Below are 23974 nucleotides of genomic sequence, written 5' to 3'. Positions count from 1 at the left end.
GGGTGCGAGGGGGGAAGGTGGTGTAGAGGGGAAGGGGGGAGGCGTCTGGTGGGGGCCGCGACCCTGGCGAGCAAGCCAGCCCACAGCCTGCACGGCCTCCTCGATATCAGCGTCCTCTGGTCTGATGCTGCGCTTGTGGTCGCCATCCGGCTCACAGTGGAGCTTCTTTCCTGGCTCCCAGCTGTGACAGCGGAAGGACGACCGAGGCCGGATTGAGGCCCTGAGCCTCGACAACTGCCTCATGGGCACTCGGGCCGCCTTTCACATCCCTGGCCAGCGCCTTCCAGGTGGGCGCGTCTTCATATCGAAATGTAATACATCAGCACCAACATATTCTGTCCAAAGATTTAAGCATTACTTGGGAGTTTTTAAAGCAACGTTAGTTGACGTTTTCTCGGTGGGAGAGGTCATCACATCTCACTGGACAGCTACCGCCTGCCTCAAACCAGGCAGCCCCCGGTCACTAAGGTTCTGTCCTGCCACAGTCCACCTGCTTCAATGGGTGCTTGGAGCTCAGGGTCATTGCCCGACAAGCGGACTGTAACACCGCACCAAACAGCATGACAAAAATAGTAAAGAAGGTACCAGCCCTTCGTTTCTCAAGCTGGAACACCAGAACTATGTGTCCTGGCCTGTCGGAAGACCTTACACAAATCAATGATTCTCGGAAGACCTCCATCATTAACAACGAGCTCAGTATACTCAATGTGGACATTGCAGCACTTCAGGAGACACGCCTCCCTGCGAGCGGATCTCTTAGAGAGCAAGACTACACCTTCTTCTGGCAGGGTAGGGAGCCTGAAGAACCAAGACAGCATGGAGTGGGCTTTGCCATCAGACACTCTTTGCTCAGCATGATAGAGCCACCTTCAAATGGCTTGGAACGCATACTGTCCATCCGCCTCTGGTCTAGTACACCTACTCAGCATCTGTGCTCCAACACTCTGCTCCCCACCTAAAGTTAAAGACCAGTTCTATGAGGAACTCCATAATATCATTAGTAGCATTCCCAATACCGAACAGTTGTTCCTGCTGGGGGACTTTAATGCCTGGGTTGGGGCCGACTATGACTCATGGCCCTCCTGCCTTGGGCGCTATGGCATTGGAAGGATGAATGAGAATGGACAGAGACTGCTGGAGGTGTGTCCCTATCACAACCTGTGCATCACCAACTCCTTTCATACTAACACAAACAAAAACAAGAAATGCTGGATTCACTCAGCAGGTCTGGCAGCATCTGTGGAAAGAGAAGCAGAGTTAACGTTTCGGGTCAGTGACCCTTCTTCGGAACTTCCTTTCATACTAAACCTTGTCACCAGGTTTCATGGAGACACCCAAGATCACATCGTTGGCACCAGCTAGACCTCATCGTCACAAGGCGAGCCACTTTAAACAGCATTCAAATCACACGCAGCTTCCACAGTGTGGACTGTGACACCGACCACTCCCTGGTGTGCAGCAAGGTTAGACTCAAACCAAAGAAGCTGCATCACTCCAAGCAGAAGGGCTGCCCGCGCATCAACACTAACAGAATTTCTCATCCACAGCTGTTACATAAGTTTCTAAATTCACTTGAAAAAGCCCTTCAAAACACTCCTACAGGGGATGCAGAGACCAAGTGGGCCCACATCAGAGACGCCATCTATGACTCAGCAATGACCACCTATGGCAAACGTGTGAAGCAGAATGCAGACTGGTTTCAATCTCACTTTGAAGAGCTGGAACCTGTCATAGACGCTAAGCACATTGCACTGTTGAACTGCAAGAAAGCCCCCAGCGAGTTAACATTCATAGCACTTAAAGTAGCCAGAAAGGCTGCACAAAGAACAGCCAGGCGCTGCACAAATGACTACTGGCAACACCTATGCAGTCGTATTCAGTTGGCCTCCGACACCGGAAACATCAAAGGAATGTATGATGGCATTAAGAGAGCTTTTAGGCCAATCATCAGGAAGATCGCCCCCCCTCAAGTCTAAATCAGGGGACACGATCACTGACCAACACAAGCAAATGGACCGCTGGGTGAAGCACTACCTAGAACTGTACTCCAGGGAAAATGTTGTCACTGAGACCGCCCTCAATGCAGCCCAGTCTCTGCCAGTCATGGATGAGCTGGACGAACAGCCAACAAAATCGGTATTCAGTGATGCATTGATTCTCTAGCCAGTGGAAAAGCCCCTGGGAATAATCAAGAGTGCAAAACCTGCTATACTCTCAGCACTCCATGAACTGCTTTGCCTGTGCTGGGACGAGGGAGCAGTACCACAGGACATGCGAGATGCTGATATCATCACCCTCTATAAGAACAAGGGTGACCATGGTGACTGCAACAACTACCGTGGAATCTCCCTGCTCAGCATAGTGGGGAAAGTCTTCGCTCGAGTCATTTTAAACAGACTCCAGAAGCTGGCTGAGTGTGTCTACCATGAGGCACAGTGCGGCTTTCGTGCAGAGAGATCCACCAATGACATGCTGTTCTCCCTTCGCCAGCTACAGGAGAAATGCCGCGAACAATAGATGCCCCTCTATGTTGCTTTCATTGATCTCACCAAAGCCTTTGACCTCGTCAGCAGACGTGATCTCTTCAGACTACTAGCAAAGATCGGATGTCCACCAAAGCTACGAAGTATCATCACCTCATTCCATGACAATATGAAAGGCACAATTCAGCACAGCGGTGCCTCATCAGACCCCTTTCCTATCCTGAGTGGTGTGAAACAGGGCTGTGTTCTCGCACCTACACTGTTTGGGATCTTCTTCTCCCTGCTGCTCTCACATGCGTTCAAGTCTTCAGAAGAAGGTATTTTCCTCCACACAAGATCAGGTGGCAACCTTGCCCGTTTATGAGCGAAGACCAAAGTACGGAAGGTCCTCATCAGGGAACTCCTCTTTGCTGAAGATGCTGCAGTAACATCCCACACTGAAGAGTGTCTGCAGAGACGCATCGATAGGATTGCGGCTGCCTGCAATGAATTTGGCCTAACCATCAGCCTCAAGAAAACGAACATCATGGGACAGGACGTCAGATATGCTCCATCCATCAATACTGGCGACCATGCTCTGGAAGTGGTTTAAGAGTTCACCTACCTAGGCTCAACTATCACCAGTAACCTTTCTCTCGATGCAGAAATCATCAAGCGCATGGGAAAGGCGTCCGCTGCTATGTCCAGACTTGCCGTAAGAGTGTGGGAAAATGGTGCACTGACACAGAACACAAAAGTCCGAGTGTATCGAGCCTGTGTCCTCAGTACCTTGCTCTACGGCAGCTAGGCCTGGGCAACGTATGTCAGCCAAGAGCGACGTCTCAATTCATTCCATCTTCGCTGCCTCCGGAGAATCCTTGGCATCAGGTGGCAGGACCGTATCTCCAACACAGAAGTCCTCGAGGCGGCCAACATCCCCAGCTTATACACACTACTGAGCCAACGGTGCTTGAGATGGCTTGCCCATGTGAGCCGCATGGAAGATGGCAGGATCCCCAAGGACACATTGTACAGCGAGCTCGTCACTGGTATCAGACCCACCGGCCGTCCATGTCACCGCTTTAAAGACGTCTGATTAGATTAGATTAGAGATACAGCACTGAAACAGGCCCTTCGGCCCACCGAGTCAGTGCCGACCATCAACCACCCATTTATACTAATCCTACACTAATCCCATATTCCTACCAAACATCCCCACCTGTCCCTATATTTCCCTACCACCTACCTATACTAGTGACAATTTATAATGGCCAATTTACCTACCAACCTGCAAGTCTTTTGGCTTGTGGGAGGAAACCGGAGCACCCGGAGAAAACCCACGCAGACACAGGGAGAACTTGCAAACTCCACACAGGCAGTACCCAGAATCGAACCCAGGTCCCTGGAGCTGTGAGGCTGCAGTGCTAACCACTGTGCCACTGTGTCTGCAAACGCGACATGAAGGCCTGTGACATTGATCACAAGTCGTGGAAGTCAGTTGCCACTATCAGTGAATCCATAACATTTTGTATCTGTTAAAAATCTGTTCATCACAAGAAAGGAAGTGATAGCAAAACTACATCTCCCAGAAGACCAAAGCATCTGATGCAAGCTGGGAGTGGGGGTTGTGAAACACAATGAGGTCAGAAATTAGTTAAAAATGCACCGAGGTAGGAGTGGCTCTGCTCTGGTTGGCAGGGGGTGGTGGGTTGAGTCGAACAGACTGTTCTGAGCTTCTCCTTTTTGGTTGTGCACGTCTGACTGTTTTTGCACGTAGGCGGATCCTATACTGAGCCTGCGTTGAAATGCGCTGATATGTTTACAGCCTGGGAGGTTATAAAGCGGAGTGAGTCAAAGCAGACGCTTGTAGATTAGCACTAGGCTGCTGGCTGGCTAGTGAAGGAGTGTTGTGCGGGTAAGTTATTGCAAATATATATATATATGGGAAAAATGCAGCAAAAAAAAAATCCAAGAACAGGGAAATTATTTAAAATGCTGGCTTCAAGCTTTAATACAGTTGAGTGTTTTGAGTTAATATTTTTGCAGCTTGAGATATGTCGCGTATTGGAAAGTGCTCTTTGCAAGTTGCAGCTTGTAATGGAAAAGGGAGATGGTATGAAGAAATCTGAACATTGGTAGACGTGAGGCTAAGGGTAGAAAATGTATTTCCAAAGGGATTGTTTTTTTTTGCATGGATTCATTGATGAGTTGGCTACAGCCTGTAACAGTTTTCTTCAATTTCAGGCCATATACACTGAGACAATAGCGGGCTCCAACCTTTAAAGGAACCTCTTCATATCTGAGGCCTGTTTTGTGGATTTTTAAAAAAATTGTTACTAGCACTGTGAAGGAAAATGGTTCAGAACAAGATTGCAGAGTTGAAAGGTTTCCACCGCTCATTCAAGGTAAAGCATTTTCCTTGCCGTCAGTCAGCTCTTTCGCTTAAGGCGCTTAAGTAGCTCAGCAAAAAAAAAGCAACATTTTATTTTGTTGCTACATTTTAATTGCATACAGGGATGTAATGTCGAGGTATTTTGGAAGTGGTGACCTAGTCTGCAATGTCGTGAAACTGACCGCTGAAACTAATAAAGGAGCGTTTATCTATTTAATCCGCCACCGCAGTAATTGCTGGTCATTTTATTTTTCTGAAGCTTTTCACTGTGTGAATTAACGTTGTGAAACCCTTTTTTGGTTTGGAAACGGCTCCATTTTGTGAGTAGGCTGATGAAAGAATGAAGTAGGCGGACTCTTTATACAGTGCAGGTTTCTTACATTGCTAAAAGGCTTGATATATAAAATATTACAGTAAGCACTTTGCTGTAGCAGCTTTTCAGGCTCTATATGAATTAGGATTCATTTGTTAACTACCCAATAATTATAATTTATATTGTAGGGGCAGACTCCTTTTGATGATTATTGTGATGACACTGGACCATCTCATATTGAGAAGGTGTTTAATTTTGACTGTCCAACGAGACCTGGTAGGTTACCACTGAATGTTATCTTTAATATTGTATTGTACTGTAATGTTGCATGTTTATTGAAGGTATGAAAGTATTTAATTTTGTATTGCCATGTAAGCTGATGTCAGAAATGAAAAAAACCTCATTTATTGTAGACATGCCCTCGAGTCTGCCCATTGACATCCCAGATGCCAAAAAAAGGAATAAGAAAAAGAAAAGGTGTCGAGCCACAGACAGTTTCAGTGGCAAATTTGAAGGTAAACTTCTGGGTGTTGACTTTAATGATTTATGATCTGTTTCAAGATTAATTATGTAACTGCGGACTGAATTCAGTTAAAGTGCAAGCACAGAACTTCCAATTTTTTTTAGCTTGTTAAAAGTAGGTGCGCATTTATGTCCCTGTACTGAAATGGTGGGCGGTCAGAAGTAACTTAAAATTATGTTAATAGGTCAGATTTAAAGCTGCAATAAACTGAACAATCTGTAAGGAAAAGGTCAACTTGAAGTAATGGGATTAGGATTCATTAGGCACACCTGTAATGGAGATTGAAGGTGTGGAGTCTTATTTCACAAGAATTTAACAGCATAATAACTTTTCAACTTTCTGCTATATACTTATTACAAATGTTGAAGGTGACAACTGGCAAATTAGGTACATCTGAGGAACAGTGATAATTGTCCTCAAAAGTATACAGTTGTTTTACATGTACATGCTGAAGTTGCCAGTTTGAATTTCAGTAGGGTTGGCTTTACATGAGTCTGAACTTAGTAAAGTACAATTGTTCATACTTTATTTAAAATTGGAGTGGCTTTGCTTTCACTGGATTGTGTTAAATAGAGGGTTGTGACAAATGTGTTTGGACCAGCGTTACAAACTTCCTTTACCTTTTTGCAGATGTTTACAAACTAAATGGAGAGATGTTGGGAGAGGGATCATTTGCCAGGGTGCAGACCTGTGGAAATCTAATCACCAATAAAGAATATGCTGTGAAGGTAAGTGGAGCAGTCTGTCATTCTGAATGTGGCTCGCGTCACATAGGAGATTGGGCATTTGAGCATTTTATGGGTGGGGTGCCATTGGACGGTGCAGCTTTGGAATTTTTCCTGGCCTGTCTACTATAAAATTTTAGTTGCTTGCCTCAGTTACTAATAGCTAGACAGGAGGTATTGGGAAAATATCTTCAAATATTGATCTTCAGATTTAAAACTGATCTTCTACAGATATTCCAGCAAAAAAAAAGTTGAATAAGGCTGAAATTTGCAGATGACCACTGTATTCAATCTTTGATGCATTGGGGAGATGGAATTGGTAGAAGAACTGCCATGCGATGGGTACAAATCTCAGGAAGTGGAGTTCGTACCCACCTGGAGACATCGTATTATGAGACGTAGAGACATTAAAGAGGGTGCCCTAAAGGTCAATTAAATTAATAGCTTGTGAATGTTTATGCTAGAAGAGAAAGCTCTGGTGATCTTATAAAGGAACTCAAGATCTTCACTGGTATAGGCAAGATAAATGTTTAACACTGTCATATGTCTACAACTAGGAGCACAGCCTCAATCCTCGAAGGAGGAGGAAGAAGTTCGGGTAGATGGTATGAATGTATATAATGCACTGCCAAGAGAGATGGTGGGGATTGATTTGTATCAATGTGTTCAAGTTGGACAGAGGAGTATGAGCGATCTCTTGGGAAATGGGATGGACCAGATCACCTTTTTGTGTTCTAGTTGCTCTATTCTTGGACTTGTCTGTGCTGGTGGTTAGAATAATAAATAGACAATGTGGTGACTGCAGTTTGATTCCCAGTTTGAATTCCAGCCCTGATTTGTCATTTTCACCAGTTTTAAATTTCGTTCCTTTGTGTAACTGGCAGTTGCCAGTTTGGAGGAGGTTAAGCCTTGAGGAGGTGCTTGTTCTGCACCACGAAAATGTGCTTTCTGTTGGGTTGATCACGTATCTCGCAATCTCTTCAAGGTCCAATGTAAATCACTCTAATTTTCAAACTTGTCAATTCATTGTGGAGTTAACCCATGCAATGACATTTCCATGTTTTTGTTGAAGTTTATTGCAACATGGCAGTGGGATGAACGGAAGCAATGACTTTTGCTTATTTAGAAGCACAAATATTTAATAGTCAAGCTATGACCACAGGGGGAGATCTGAATGTGACATGTATTAGAAGGCTGAATTTCTGGTGTAATGTGGAGGACTCCATAAAAAGTGGGATTTGAAGGCGGTTTTGCAGCAGCTGTGCTTCCTGCTCTTCAGCCGTGTCCCCCCCTCCCCCCAGCCCATCTTAACTTGGGGTAATGGTATGAATTTTAGGGTTGCTGGTCAAAGCAGTTAGAACTGCTTCAGAGTAACAAAATGTGGTCCCATGAGTACAGCAGCTCTATATTGTTTGGCTTTAAGTTGAGTAATATGGCAAGAAAGGTAACCCTCTCTAATGGCTCAAAGTCTCATTAATAGTGTTTCCATGAAATTGCATGTGTTAAAGCATCTGCTGGGGATGCAGAGGTTGGAAATATGAGCTGTCATTTTTGTTGCACCTTGTAGGGTGATGGGGCCTTTGGCTCCCGACTCATGGGGCATCTTCTGACAATTATAGCAAAATCTGACTGATTTGCTAAATCTGCCCACCGGAGAGAGTCTTCCTTTGCAACTGTTTTGGTGAGCTTATTGTGTGATTGCTGCCCATGTGCTGGGACTTGGGAGCCCTAACGCACCACTAAACTCAATACAGAATCCGTCATATACAGTGGTGAAGCAGCCGGACTTGTTGATTTTCGGCAGGGGCGGTGGTTGCAGGGGCAGGGCTGAGTGGCGAAGAGGTGTGTTTGGTTCTTTTAGTTTTGTTAGTAATCTGAGCTTGTTTTATTGGAGAGGGTGGGACAGTCTTGAGACTTCAGTTTGTGTGCAGCTGGTGGTGAGGACATTGTGTTCAGATATCAGAACTAAACAAAGCAGTGGTCATGACGCTGGGGGAGGGGAAGGGATGGGGAACTGCGGCAGTGCTGTGGGTGTTTGCAAACTTTTCTCTCAGCAGCTGTTTTTAATTTGAGCTTGCAGTGATCTGTAAAGAGCTTTTGTCTGAATTGCATTCCTTGTGTGGAGAATTTACCAAATGTTTTGCATTGAGGGAATTGTTTTTAAAAAGCTGAAGTATTTTTCTTTGTGCTAGAGGAAGCTGCCTGCATTTAATTTTTAAGTGTGATTTGTGGTTCAATTTTTTCCCAATTCCATGATGGGCCACTTTTTGTTCTCTGTAAAAATGCTCACACCAAAATAGTTGTGCTTTGAGAGAAAGGTAATCTGTACCTTTTATGATATGCTTTCATGGTACACCCTGTACAAAAACATTTGACCTGGGTGGGGTTTAATATTGGCAACAATGTTTTCTTAAGGAGGTTAACCCTTGCTGAGCCAGAAGTAGTCAAACTACCAACTGAAAATGTGCAATGATTTCTTTTTAAAAGGCAAGACTGATGCTGTCATGTTAAGTAGAGGGTATAGAAGAGATCAGTGCAGTATTTCACCCTTGCAAATCTCCTTGCATAATTACAGATCAATTGGAAAGCAGATTATGCCAATGGCAGTGACTCCTTTTTTAAAATGAACACAATGACTGCAATTGAGTCTAAGAAAAATAGTACGTTTGCAAAAAAACTTATTGTACTGTAAGCATTTACATTCATGCATATTTTCATGGATTTTACTGATTAACTCTGGCTAGTCCATTAGCCAGTCTGATTTGAAAATATTCGTGAAGCAGAAATGTTAAAATAGTTTTAACCAAGCAACAGTCAGGCAAATGCTCAAAATATTAACTTGAACGTTTAATGAGGCATTGTGATCATCACCCTGTCGGAGCTGTGTTAGGACTTTGCACATCTGGATACTGAAGGGCTGGTTTATTCTTTGCTTGTTGCAGATTATTGAAAAGAGACCAGGTCACAGTCGCAGTCGTGTATTCCGCGAGGTGGAAATGCTCTATCAATGTCAGGGACACAGGTACAACATAGCTCTCTGTTAATCCTAAGAGAAGCATGAGATATTTAATGTGCAACACTCTATCTGCTGACAGGATAGTTTTTAGTTCATCAGGTGATTGCTGTAAATAGATAATCCTGTTGTAAGACCAGGAAATGGCTTTGTTTCAACAAAGCTTAAATATTGCATCAGCAGTACAATTATTTCTGTTACACTGGACTTTGATCTTGCTGTTGAAACACATTGCCTGCATTTTTATTTCAAGAGCCAGCAACTTTGCTTGTATCAAAATTCATTGCAAAGTGATGTGGGGGTGTCTGAATTGTACCTGGAACATTTAGATACTGTAGATAGTCTTGGCTGTAGATTGGTTATGCTATTATCTCAATTTGCAGAACTAACCATTTATATTGTCTATCTAAGGAACATTCTTGAACTGATTGAATTCTTTGAAGATGAGGACAAGTTCTACTTGGTTTTTGAAAAAATGAAAGGAGGTATGAATCTTAACTAATTGGATGCTGGTTATTTTGTAGACCGTAAGTGCAAATGACAGTAAATATAAGTGCATCCCTATAGCTAGTTTATAAGAAGGCTTGCTGTGTTGCATTACACTTACCATGTTCTGAAAGATTAACTAATTTTCCATTTTAGCCATGATATATCTTAAACGTCTTTTTAAAAAAAAAAAGGACGTGTTTTTATATGGGGTACTCCTGCAAATACTAAGACAAGCTGAGGAATCCTTGTCCCAACATATGAATAACACCTTCAACTAAACAATAGAAAACACTGCTACTATTATAGAAAATACTGTTTGTGCAGTAACAAGAAAAAATGTGCTAGCAAGTCAATAAATACAGAGGAAAATGTAGTGATAAGGCTCACAGAAATCTGATGACCCTGAGTTTAAAACTGCTTTACGCTTGAGCTGGTTTGAGTTTGATCAAATCAGCAAATGTCGATTGAAGGCATGAGTTATCTATAGAAAATCCCTATTTGTAGGGAACCAAATCTGCCCATTTTTTAGAGGGGCAGTTGATCGAGGCATTTGAAGAAGTTGTTAGTGTTTGACATGTAAGCAGTAACTTTTTCCCTCTTGTAAGTTGTGAACTATATTTGGAATATATCCTCACAGTTACACCAAATAATGGATACGGAATTGTGGGTTAACTGCCCACTTACCCATAGCTCATTTTGAAAGGTGCCTTTATTAATGCCTGCATTTTGGATATTGCGTTTCACTTTGCCAATGTATATGGGCATCTTTGTCTGGTAAGTGGGACCTCCTGATGATTCTTTTTTTTTACCTTTCCAGGCTCTGTATTAACGCACATCCACAGACGAAAGCACTTCAACGAGCGGGAAGCCAGTGTTGTTGTCCATGAGATAGCAAGTGCACTGAATTTCCTTCACAACAAAGGTAATGAACTGAAAAGTCATCAGAAATCTGTTCATTTTTATCTATTGTTACAGCTACAATTAGTACAGAACAGGGTGTTGTACTTGACACTGAGGCCACTTAGTATTTTGTGAGCATTAGGAGACCATCTGATATTTGGGTTCATTTTTATCTCTACCTGCTCAAGGCATTAAAGCCAAAGGTAGATCTCCACCATTTTCCCCCACCCCCAACCCATTTAAAGTAACTGCTCTTGTTGACATATAATTCCATGGGCACTGTTCACATAGTGCAAGTAGCCATTCTCCCCAAGTCAACCTAAACCGATTGGGTTGAATGACAGCTAAACTGAATCCATCCTCATCCAATGTCTACATGAGTTTCCAATGAGAATTGCCGAATAGTGATTAGGAGCAGGGACCATTTGTTTCCTTTACACTCCCACCCACTCCTTTTTCAAAATGCACAAGTCTGTTGCCAGTTGTCGTGCCCTTAATGTTGTGCCCCCCATCTAAGATTTGCCAGCGAAGGACAGACGTCGAACTTTTCTCTCATTTAATAATTTTGAAGTGTTGCTAAAAGGGTAGTTGGAAGTAAACTAGAAATTTGGCTAGATCAAGACATTTTTGGTGGCTCAGAAATGGCGTCTACATGTGCTAGAAGAAAATTTAAGAATGGTGTTGGAATTTATCGTAAGAAATTAAAAATGCATCTAACTGATCTAATTTCACTAATGGGCTTTTTGTGTCTGTTAGGCATGGCGCACAGAGATCTGAAACCAGAGAACATCTTGTGTGAGAACCCAGAACAGGTAGGCACCACTTCTAACAACGTTTGTGAAAAAGCAGTATTAGCAAATGAAGCCAGATCAGTACCTCAGCTTTTTTTTAAAAATTGAGAAAATGTACTGAATGGGTTGGCAATTGGCCTATGTGGAAACCTGACTATGTAGGAAACAACTTCAAGAAACCTCCCAACTAGGATGGAACATCGATGGTTGAGGTACTACCAGATGGTTTCTAAATGCTTCCTATTGACATTCTCACTGGCTTACTTCTGCTGGGGCAATGTATCTTTGCAGTTACCTACACCTGAAGCTTGCATGAAGCTGACTGCTTTCCTGAACTGGTGAAGACAGATAGCAGCTCTATGTAAAATAAATAAATAAACCAAAAACTACAATGCTGGAAATACCCAGCAGGGTGGTTAGCATTTATAAAGAAGCTGTTTTATCTAGAACTCTCTTATTAGGACAGAAAAGCTGATTCCAGTGGTACACCAACCTGTGTTATACACCCTTTTTTTTTTTCCCCCCCTCCCCAGCCTAAATGTTTTTTTTTAAAGACTATGTTTCAGGGAAGCTGGCCGTCTTTTGGCATCTTGCCCAACTGACCACTCTTCATTTGAGTCCAGTCTATAGTATTGACTGACCAGACTTGGGGGGCGGGGCAGAGCTTGCACAATGTCCACACAAATGCAGTTTCCGGAGGGAGTCGCCAGATGGTGATTGGCAATGGGAACCCTGGCTTTCTCCACCCAAGCCCACCCCTGTGCCAAACCCTAAGGCAGGGGTGCTGAGGCTAATTGTAACACTGTTAATCAGTCAACACAGCACATACCGGGCATCAATCCTAATCTCCATGGTTCAGTGCACCATTGGTACCTTTGGCCATTGGCAGAGTTTAACCTATAATTTTTTTAAACAATTAACTGACCATATTAAGCAATCTGGTCACAAACACCATCCAGCTACACAGAAAAAAAAATACATTTGAAGGAAAATGAGGGGCAACTGTTTAATCAGAATTATGAGCTTAACTGTATGTTTGTATTTAGTGAATGATTTTAGCAATTAATTTTTAAAAAATCCTCCTAGCTCTCTCCAGTCAAGATCTGCGACTTTGACTTGGGAAGTGGGATAAAACTGAATGGTGACTGCTCCCCTATCTCAACCCCTGAACTTCTGACACCGGTAAGAAGCAGTTTTAATTAGAACTGTTCGATGGATTACATCCAGAGCTTGCCTCATTGTTGTGAATTCTGTAGCTATTAAAAACCTGAAATTCTGCCACTGACTGCAGATAACTTGATTCTGTGATAGACATCCATTTGCTCTGAGATCACCTTGACTGTCACTTGTGACCCTTAATTGCTAATTCATCTTGTTCTCTTTCGCATTGGTGTGTCCAAGATTTCCCCTGGAGCCCATTTGTGCAATTCTACCCAGTAATTCATCTGCTCATTTTCGTTCTCTTTCCCCATGCCCCTCGGAATTGCATATTTTGCCACCTCTGTGTGCAATGTTCCACTTGAGAGCTGAGAAAACTCACCCAATGAAGGGAAAAGGGAATGATGGGACGCAAAACTTATGAACTCACCTAGGAGTCTAAACTTCAAATTAACTCATCGTTCAGGGCTTTTAGACCCTCAGTTACTTCAGATACAATTCAGGGCTTTTGCAAATGGGTTCTTAATATGGTCATTCTCCAACCTAGCTTTGGATTTTAGTTTGTGGGGAAAGAAAGAAACCACCTGATGCGGTTTAATCATGAGAGATGCTGCTTAAATTGACAGATTAGTGTTGGTTTACCTTTTTATATACAGCTTTCATGATTAGAAGATGGGTTTGGTTTTCTCCAGCCATGTGGGTTGTTAAAGTTTAATGTAAAATCTCAGTAAGGTTGTGTTCATTATAACTGTAGTGCTTGGTGCAAAGGGCTTTTGCTTTACGCTATCACTACAGTTGTATAATGTATCCAGAGTTGGGGCCTGATCTGGACCCTCAGTGAAGGGGAATGTGATTGCCCATAGGTAGTAGTATTCCATTTGGAGTAACGTTAAACCTTAAAATTCGATTTGACTTGAGTTTGTTGGTGTGAAGCTGAAAACACTTCTCACTGTTAAACTTGTAGAGCCAATGTACCATTTAGTGGCGTTAAAAAATAATTAGAATTGCAATTGTGTGTGTGCCGTATGTTTGTTTTTTTTTCTGAGCTATCAATCTTTGTCAGCTAAGGCATGTTCCTCCACTGTCACTGAACTTGTGAACTCTCCGTGGTTTGTATGTTGCTATAAGGTTCTGTTTTGGCACAGTTCAAGCTCAAGGTCGGCATGTTCTAGCCAACAAATGCCTTCCTAGAAAGATTTCCAGTTCTTCTCTGGGGATCGTGGGTTCAATGTTGTTTTCAGTGCATCAATAGGCTGCTAGGGAAGGGGGAAGTGGGGGGGTGGGGGTGGGGGGGGGGGGGGGGTGGTGATGCACCATAGATTAGTGCTTGAAATATAATGAAGTGCAGAACAGTTGCTAACAAGAACTATCATGTTTCTATTCGGTTTTGGAGCTATTTACTTTAAAAGATTAGTTTCAGGTGAACTTCTTTTAAAAGTTTAAACGAGGGTCTGAATCAAAGTGTGCATTTGTACACATAGACAAACTAAACTGTAGGTACAAACCATAATTATCATTACTAGATGTCAGTAGCAATGTTGGAAATTGTTGCAATTCATGTCCTTTCCCAACATTCTTCACTCGTGCTCAGTGCAAAAGGGAATTCCCATAGTCAAGTCAAGTTTCTTATCATAAAATTGTTACAGCACAGAAGGCCATTTGGCCCATCGTTTCTGCATCAGCTTTCTGAATAAGCAGTTCGCCTAGTGCCATTCCCCCTCCTCCCTGTAACCCTGCACATGCTTATTTTTCATATAACAGTCTGATTCCCATTTGAATGCCTTGATTGAAACTGCCTCCACCACGCTCTCAGACAGGGCATTCCAGACCCTAACCACTGTGGAAAAACTTTTTTTCCTCATGCTGCTTTTGCTTCTTTTACCATTACTTTAAATCTCTGCCCTCTTGTTCTTGATCCTTTCATGCGTGGGAGCAGTTTTTCCCTATCTACTCTGTCCAGATTCCCCTCGATTTTTGAATACCTCTATCAAATCTCCTCTTGGCCTTCTCCAAGGAAAACTGTCCCAATTTCTCCGGTCTATCATCTTCATAACTGAAATTCTTCATCCCTGGAACCATTCTCCTGAATCTTTTCTGCACTCTCCAATGCCTTCATGTCTTTCCTAAAGTGCGGCACCCAGAACTGAACGCAATACTAGGCCAAACTAGTGTCTTACACAAGTTCAACGTAACCTCCTTGCTCACGTACTCTAAACTTATAAACAGAAATTTAACCTAGTCTTTTTGGTGAATTGAATGTAACCTAACTGAGGGCTGCAGTTGTACCTTTTTAACCACCTGATTTCATTGGAAATAGTACATGATATCTATTGTGCATTACTGATCTCGGCAGTAGGCAACTGACTTTTATAAAAAAAGAAATATTCATAATCAACTTGGGAGAGACGGTACTTAACTTCCACTGTATATTGAACTGTCTTCTGAATTCAACACAGCAAAGCATTCCAGGATTCTTGCTATCTTTCATTTGAGTTCTTAGCATATGTATTTTATGTGAGTGCACAACTTTGCACTCATGAAATTCTCTCTTGCTGCTGAGACCTGGCAGGACAGTTTGTCTGAATGAACCATAGATATATTCAGTAATTGCAAGGTTTTATTCCAGAAGCCTTTTTTTTGGTGTGTTACCATGCGCTTTGTTACAATATCGGCTTCTTGAAGGATACCCCCGAACAGATGAGCATTACTGTTCTCTTTCCTACAGTAACAGCAAACATTGAGAAATTGATCAAACTGTTTATGTACTGATATGGCTCTGTGTTGAAGTAATTACTATGACGAAAAGCTGCTGTTGTTTTGACGCTAGCTAGCGTAACATTACAATATGAAAACCAACCATTTGACCCATCCCATGTTGGGGTTTATCCTCCACATGAGCAGTTGTCATAATTAAGTATGCCTGTCCTGCTCCCAATTCCCTTTATTTCCCCTTTTTATCAACCATTTGCATATGTATAAAAGCAGATATGCATTCACAAACTTCAATTTACTATCTTTGGCCCAGTTAAAATTTTAAAACAAAAGTAGAGAATTTTTTTATCTTGCATATGAAAGGGCCTGACTCCTATTTTGTGTACGCAAGACACCTGCCATATTGGACGCTTTGGCAGTGGTTTTATGCCTGTAAAACAGTGGCAGTGTCGACCCAATCTTTAATCCATCGGTGTTTAATTTTTTTTTAAAAAGGGTGTTTGTATTTCGCTGTAGTGTACTACAGGCACATTACAGGAGCCAGCTGTGTCTCCGAGAAATTGAATCCATGTCTCTATAAAGTATGGCTGTTTTTAAAAAAAAAAAAACTTCATGCAATGTCATTCTGCCAGATGGATCTGGTCTTGCATAGATTACAAATTTCAGTGTTTTGTGTTAAATAACTGCAGGACTTGTGAATATTTGCAAAAACAAAAAGGCCTAAGCAGGAAGGAAAGATAAGAATGAATGATGTGCGAATCTTGTTTGACCAGACAGCTTTAATGTAATGGCCAATGGAACAGACAAAAATCAATATAAACTGTAGAGCTTTTGGTTTAGTCTGGGTTGTGCTTACATTTCATCATGTGCTACTTTGCTGCGAGCAAGGAAAGTTCCACCCAGCTCAGCAGATCTGATGCAATTGGTGGAAACGGGGGCGTTTCACAGAGAAAGGGCAAAGGGCACTTTAGCTCTCTGTACAAAATGGATCTGCAAGTTACACTGTGGGGGGAGGGGCTAAGCACCTGTACCTAGGACTTGTTTCTTTCAGCTGAGAGGTCATAATAGGACAAGTGTAATTATTTTGCTCCTGTTAACCCTTTTGATAGCGATTTGGTTTTTTTTCTACTTTGAATCGGCAAAGCATAAAATATTAGTCCTGTGCAGTTCTTGGGCTTGTGTTTAGTGAATTGGGTCTGTCTGAGCAAAGGGTTTTAATATATTGAGTAAATTAAAGCCTAAAAATGATTCTGACCACTTTGGATGTGGTATCCTAATGTGATCTAGTCTTTTCTCCAGAATATGTTCTGTTGGATTTGGGAAAGAGTTCTGGAACAATTCACTCTATAGTTTGCAGTCATAGAACATAGAACATAGAAAATACAGCACAGAACAGGCCCTTCGGCCCACGATGTTGTGCCGATCCTTTGTCCTCTGTCAAGGATAATTTAATCTATACCCCATCATTCTCCTTTATCCATATACCTATCTAAAAGCCGTTTGAAAGTCCCTAAAGTTTCTGACTCAACAACTTCCCCAGGCAAGGCATTCCATGCCCCGACCACTCTCTGGGTAAAGAACCTTCCCCTGACATCCCCCTTATATCTCCCACCCTTCACCTTAAATTTATGACCCCTTGTAACGCTTAGCTCCACCCGGGGAAAAAGTTTCTGACTGTCTACCCTATCTATTCCCCTGATCATCTTATAAACCTCTATCATGTCACCCCTCATCCTTCTCCGTTCTAATGAGAAGAGGCCTAGAATGTTCAGCCTTTCCTCGTAAGACTTATTCTCCATTCCAGGCAACATCCTGGTAAATCTCCTCTGCACCCTCTCCAAGGCTTCCACATCCTTCCTAAAATGAGGCGACCAGAACTGCACACAGTACTCCAAATGAGGCCTTACCAAGGTCCTGTACAGCTGCATCATCACCTCACGGCTCTTAAATTCAATCCCTCTGCTAATGAACGCTAACACCCCATATGCCTTCTTCACAGCCCTATCCACTTGAGTTGCAACTTTCAACGATCTATGCACATAGACCCCAAGGTCTCTCTGCTCCTCCACATGCCCAAGAACCCTACCGTTAACCCAGTATTTTGCATTCGTGTTTGTCCTTCCAAAATGGACGACCTCACACTTTTCAGGGTTAAACTCCATCTGCCACTTTTCAGCCCAGCACTGCAACCTATCCAAGTCCCTTTGCAGACGACAATAGCCCTCCTCGGTATCCACAACTCCACCAACCTTTGTATCATCTGCAAATTTACTGACCCACCCTTCGACTTCCTCATCCAAGTCGTTAATAAAAATCACAAACAGGAGAGGACCCAGAACTGATCCCTGTGGCACGCCACTGGTAACTGGGCTCCAGGCTGAGTATTTACCATCTAAGACCACTCTCTGCCTTCTATCAGTTAGCCAATTCTTAATCCAACTGGCCACATTCCCCACTATCCCATGCCTCCTGACTTTCTCCATAAGTCTACCATGGGGGACCTTATCAAATGCCTTACTAAAATCCATGTACACCACATCCACTGGTTTACCCTCATCCACTTGCTTGGTCACCTGCTCAAAGAATTCAATCAGGCTTGTGAGGCAAGACCTACCCCTCACAAAACCGTGCTGACTGTCCCGAATCAAGCAGTGTCTTTCCAGATGCTCAGAAATCCTATCCCTCAGCACCTTTTCCATCAACTTGCCTACCACCGAAGTAAGACTAACTGGCCTGTAATTCCCAGGGTTGTTCCTATTCCCTTTCTTGAACAGGGGCACAACATTTGCCACCCTCCAATCACCTGGTACCACCCCCGTCAACAGAGAAGATGAAAAGATCATTGCCAGCGGCTCTGCAATTTCATCCCTTGCTTCCCATAACATCCTTGGATATACCCCGTCAGGCCCGGGAGACTTGTCTATCTTCAAGTTATTCAAAAACCCCAACACATCTTCCCTCCTAACGAGCACTTCCTCGAGCTTACCAGTCTGTTTCACACCGTCCTCTTCAGTAATACACCCCTTCTCATTCGTAAATACCGAAGAGAAGTACTCATTCAAAACCTCACTTATCTCTTCCGGCTCAACACACAGTCTCCCGCTATTGTCCTTGACCGGACCTACGGTCCCCCTAGTCATCCTCATATTTCTGACATACGCGTAAAAGGCCTTGGGGTTTTCTTTTATCCTACCCGCCAAGCATTTTTCATGCCCTCTCTTAGCTCTCCTAATCCCTTTCTTCAGATCCTTCCTGGCCATCTTGTATCCCTCCAGAGCTATGCCTGTGCCCTTTTTCCTCAACCTTATATACGCATCCTTCTTCTTCCTAACAAGACTCTCAACCTCTCTTGTCAACCACGGTTCCCTCACATGACCATCCCTTCCCTGTCTGACAGGGACATGCTTATCAATGGCCCCTACTATCTGCTCCTTGAAAAAGTTCCACATTTCGACCGTGCCCTTCCCTGCCAGCATATGCTCCCAACTTATGCTCCTCAGTTCCTGCCTGACAGCATCATATCTACCCTTCCCCCAATTGTAAACCTTGCCCTGTTGCACATACCTATCCCTCTCCATTACCACAGTGAATGCTACAGAATTGTGATCACTATCTCCAAAGTGCTCGCCCACCAACAGCTCTATCACTTGCCCTGGTTCATTACCTAGTACCAAATCCAATATTGCCTCTCCTCTGGTCGGGCAGTCTACATACTGAGTCAGAAAAGCTTCCTGGACATACTACACAAACACTACCCCATCCAAACTATTCGATCTAAAGAGTTGCCAATCAATATTTGGGAAGTTGAAATCCCCCATAATTACTACCCTGTGACTTCTGCTCCTTTCCAAAATCTGTTTCCCAATCTGCTCTTCCACCTCCCTGCTGCTATTGGGGGGCCGATAGAAAACTCCCATCAAGGTGACTGCTCCTTTCCTGTTCCTGACCTCAACCCACAGTGCCTCAGTCGGCAGATCCTCCTCGAAAATTCTTTCAGCAGTTGTTACACTATTTCTAACTAACAATGCCACCCCCCCACCTCTTTTACCACCATTCCTAATCTTATGAAAACATCTATAACCAGGTACCTCCAAGAACCATTCCTCCCCCTCACCTATCCACGTTTCAGTGATGGCCACAACATCGTAGTCCCAAGTGCCCATCCACGCCTTCAATTCACTCACCTTATTCCTGATGCTTCTTGCGTTGAAGTATATGCACTTCAACCCTTCTCCGTGCCCATCTGTCCTCTGCGACAGTGCTACCTTCCCCAATACCTCACTACACTCTTTGTCTTTCTGAGTGGACCCACTGGTCCCTGGACTACAAGTCCGGTTCCCATCCCCCTCCCAAACTAGTTTAAACCCTCCCGAACAGTACTAGCAAACCTCCCTCCCAGGATATTGGTGCCCCTCTGGTTCAGATGCAGCCCGTCCTGTTTGAACAGGTCCCATCTTCCCCAGAATGCAGTCCAATTATCCAAGAACTGGAAGCCCTCCCTCCTACACCATTCCTGCAGCCACGTGTTCAGCTGTGCTCTCTCCCTATTCCTAGCCTCACTATCACGTGGCGCCGGCAACAAACCAGAGATAACAACTCTGTCCGTCCGAGCTTTCAGCTTCCAGCCTAACTCCCTAAACTCACTTCTAACATCTGTGCCACCCTTCCTTCCTACGTCGTTGGTGCCAATGTGCACCACGACCTCTGGCTGCTCCCCCTCCCCTTTAAGGATCCTGAAGACGCGATCACAAACATCACGGACCCTGGCACCAGGGAGGCAACAAACCATCCGTGCGTCTCGCTTGCTCCCACAGAACCGCCTGTCGGTACTCCTCACCATCGAGTCCCCGATGACTAGTGCTCTCCCGTTCTCCCTCCTTCCCTTCTGAGCCACAGTGATTTCGACTTTTCCAATTTATTCCCATTCAAAATTAGCTCGAACTTTTAAGTTTTATCCTTGTCTTTAAATCCTCACACGTCCTTTCCTCTTTCTATTTCTGCACCCTTCAGCCTTGCAGATCCTTTCTGCCTTAAACTGCTTAATCTTCTGACCTAGATCCCTATGCCTCCTTCCACCATCGCCCGCCCCCAACCTTGCCTCACCATTGTCAGCTCTGCCTTCTGCCAGCTTGGTCCTATTCTCTGGAAAATCATCCCTAAACCCCCTGAGAATCCACTGCCCCCTCCTTCAGGACCTTCTCCTCGAACTCGCCTCCACTTCTAATATTTCCGCTTTTGGCTTGGCAACCTGCTGTCCTTAAATCACTAGAAGCGCTTCCTGCTGTTTTGTTATGTTAAGCACACTCCATTTAAGAGATCTAGAACTTTTGAGGCACTTCTACATTGATGAGGGTAAGGTACTGCTTTGGTGCCTGTACACTGATCTATAAATGGGATGAGCTTTGCCATCTGAGGTTCAGCTTTGATGAGTCCTAAAAGTTGGGTTGTTGTAAATACAGATAGCTCCTTCAGTTCCCCTCCAGTTGAAGATTGGAGCCAAGCAAGGGCAGTAAAAAGAGAGCACAATGCTTAGGAATTGAATATTTTTCACATGCCTTTGTGGGTCCAGCCACAGCAGTAATCAAAGAATTCAACATAAAATGGAGCAGAGCACTTTATTGACACCACTGCCACTGGATTCAATATTCAGCATGGTGGCTGCAGTATATATCTACAAGATGCTCCACAGCAGCTCACCAAATTTGCTTTGCCAGCATCTGTCAGCCCAAAGACCTCTCTGACCAGAGGAAGGTCATGGGAACACCATCGCCTTCCAAGTCTCACATCTTCCTGACTTGGACATATATTGGCCAATATCGTGGAATTTCCTACTTGGGTTTGGGAGCGCTGTCATGTCAGGACTTGGTGGTTCAAGACAGTGGCCCTTCACTTTTTTAGCACAACTCTGGCTGGGAAATAAATACAGCCTTGCTAGTATTGCACACATTCTAAGAGCAAAAAAGATTTTATAGACCTCTGAGTCTGGAGCTCTGTAGAATTTCTATAGATGTTTCATCAGTGACCAGTGGTGTACCACCGGGATCGGTGCTGGGACTCTTGCTGTTTTGTAGTGTACATTAATGATTTAGACATGAATATAGGAGTTATGATCAGTAAGTTTGCAGATGGCACGAAAATTGGTGGTGTCGTAAATAGTGAGGAGGAAATAGTGAGGAGGAAAGCCTTAGATTACAGGACGATATCGATGGGCTGGTAAGATGGGCAGAGCAGTGGCAAATGGAATTTAATCCTGAGAAGTGTGAGGTGATGCATTTTGGGAGGACTAACAAGGCAAGGGAATATACAATGGATGGTAGGACCCTAGGAAGTACAGAGGGTCAGAGGGACTTTGGTGTACTTGTCCATCGATCACTGAAGGCAGCAGCACGGGTAGATAAGGTGGTTGGGAAGGCATATGGGATACTTGCCTTTATTAGCCGATGCGTAGAATATAAGAGCAGGGAGGTTATGATGGAGCTGTATAAAACACTAATTGGGCCACAGCTGGAGTACTGTGCACAGTTCTGGGCACCACACTATAGGAAGGATGTGAGTGCAGAGGAGATTCACCAGGATGTTGCCTGGGCTGGAGCATTTCTGCTAATAAAGACTGAAAAGGCTAGGGTTGTTTTCCTTAGAGCAGAGAAGGCTGAGGGGGGACATGATTGAGGTATATAAAATTGAGGGGCATTGATAGGTTAGATAGGAAGAAACCTTCTACCTTAGCGGGTGAGGTGAGAGTGACTGCCCTTGACGTCAAGGCAGCATTTGACAGTGTATGGCATCAAGGAGCCCTAGCAAAACTCAGGTCAATGGGAATTGGGGGGAAAACCCTCCGCTGGCTGGAGTCATACCTAGCGCAAAGGAAGATGGTTGTTTGAGGTCAATCATCTGAGCTCCAGGACATCACTGCAGGAGTTCCTCAGGGTAGTGTCCTGGGCCCAACCATCTTCAGTTGCTTCATCAATGATCTTCCTTCAGTCATAAGGCCAGAAGTGGGGATGTTCACTGATGATTGCACAATGTTCAGCACCATTCGTGACTCCTCAGATACTGAAGCAGTCCGTGTAGAAATGCAGCAAGACCTGGACAATATCCAGTCTTGGGCTGATAAGTGGCAAGTAACGTTCGCGGCACATAAGTGCCAGGCAATGACCATCTCCAACAAGAGAGAATCTAACCATCTCCCCTTGACATTCAACGGCATTACCATCGCTGAATCCCCCACTATCAACATCCTAGGGGTTACCATTGACCAGAAACTGAACTGGAGTAGCCATATAAATACCGTGGCTACAAGAGCAGGTCAGAGGCTAGGAATCCTGAGGCGAGTAACTCCCCTCCTGACTCTCAAAAGCCTGTCCACCATCTACAAGGCACGTCAGGAGTGTGATGGAATACTCTCCACTTGCCTGGATGAGTGCAGCTCCAATGACACTCAAGAAGCTTGACACCATCCAGGACAAAGCAGCCCATTTGATTGGCACCCCATCTACAAACATTCACTCCCTCCACCTCCGGCACAAAATGGCAGCAGTGTGTACCATCTACAACATGCACTGCAGCAACTCACCAAGACCCCTTCAACAGCACCTTCCAAACCCACGACCCCTAACACCTAGAAGGACAAGGGCAACAAATGCATGGGAACACCACTGCAAGTTGCACTCCAAGCCACACACGATCCTGACTTGGAACTATATCGCCGTTCCTTCACTGTCACTGGGTCAAAATCCTGGAACTCCCTTCCTAACAGCACTGTGGGTATACCTACACCAAATGGACTGCAGCGGTTCAAGAAGGCAGCTCACCACCACCTTCTCAAAGGCAATTAGGGATGGGCAATAAATGCTGGCCTGGCCAGCGTCGCCCACATCCCATGAATGAATTTTTAAAAAAGTCAATAACCGGGGGGTATAGATTGAAGGTAAGGGGCAGGAGGTTTAGAGAGGATTTGAGGAAAAGTTTTTGTACCCAGAGGGTGGTTGGAATCTGGAACACACTGCCTGAAGAGAGAGAGGCAGGAACCTTCAACGTTTAACAAGTATTTAGATGAGCACTTGAAACGCCATAGCATACAAGGCTACGGGCCAAGTGCTGGAAAATGGGATAGAATAGTTAGGTGCTTGATGGCTGGCACAGACACGATTGGCCGAATGGCCTGTTTCTTTGCTGTATGACTCTATGACTCGTGGTGAATTATTTATGTAAATTGAAAGGTAGGTGTGGCCTGTAACTGGTGGTGTGGTGTGACTGATTACGAGGTTTGGAAAGTCCCTTTACAGCTGATGATTGACTTGCAGATGGCAAGCCTGAGTTGCATCATTTTTGTGATTTGATCTGTAGAACCTCTGGGTTTATTGCTGTATACAATGAGTACGGTGCTGAATACCTTTTGAGTATAATTGCTTGCTGAGCATTAACTAGGGTCTTCACACACACTGTCTCTCTGTCTCTCTGTCTCTCTGTCTCTCTGTCTCTCTGTCTCTCTGTCTC

General features: G+C 44.0%; 1 protein-coding gene across 1 annotated transcript in view; it reads left to right on the top strand.

The window, feature by feature from the left end:
* The first annotated feature begins 4270 nt into the window (after positions 1-4270).
* Positions 4271-23974, top strand: part of mknk2b (MAPK interacting serine/threonine kinase 2b) — a 28516-nt gene continuing 8812 nt past the window's right edge. Inside the window, exons 1-10 of the mRNA XM_068016373.1 lie at positions 4271-4377; positions 4707-4867; positions 5356-5443; positions 5581-5682; positions 6321-6418; positions 9358-9437; positions 9840-9913; positions 10735-10839; positions 11574-11629; positions 12695-12790. Of these exons, the coding sequence (XP_067872474.1) occupies positions 4817-4867; positions 5356-5443; positions 5581-5682; positions 6321-6418; positions 9358-9437; positions 9840-9913; positions 10735-10839; positions 11574-11629; positions 12695-12790 (750 nt within the window). The 5' untranslated portion in view covers positions 4271-4377; positions 4707-4816. The remainder of the gene's footprint in view (positions 4378-4706; positions 4868-5355; positions 5444-5580; positions 5683-6320; positions 6419-9357; positions 9438-9839; positions 9914-10734; positions 10840-11573; positions 11630-12694; positions 12791-23974) is intronic.

Source organism: Heterodontus francisci, chromosome 36 (genome assembly GCF_036365525.1).
Source record: "Heterodontus francisci isolate sHetFra1 chromosome 36, sHetFra1.hap1, whole genome shotgun sequence".
NCBI classification, from domain to species: domain Eukaryota; kingdom Metazoa; phylum Chordata; class Chondrichthyes; order Heterodontiformes; family Heterodontidae; genus Heterodontus; species Heterodontus francisci.
The sequence above is the reverse complement of the archived record's forward strand: the minus strand, read 5'-3'. Positions and strand labels throughout refer to the sequence as shown.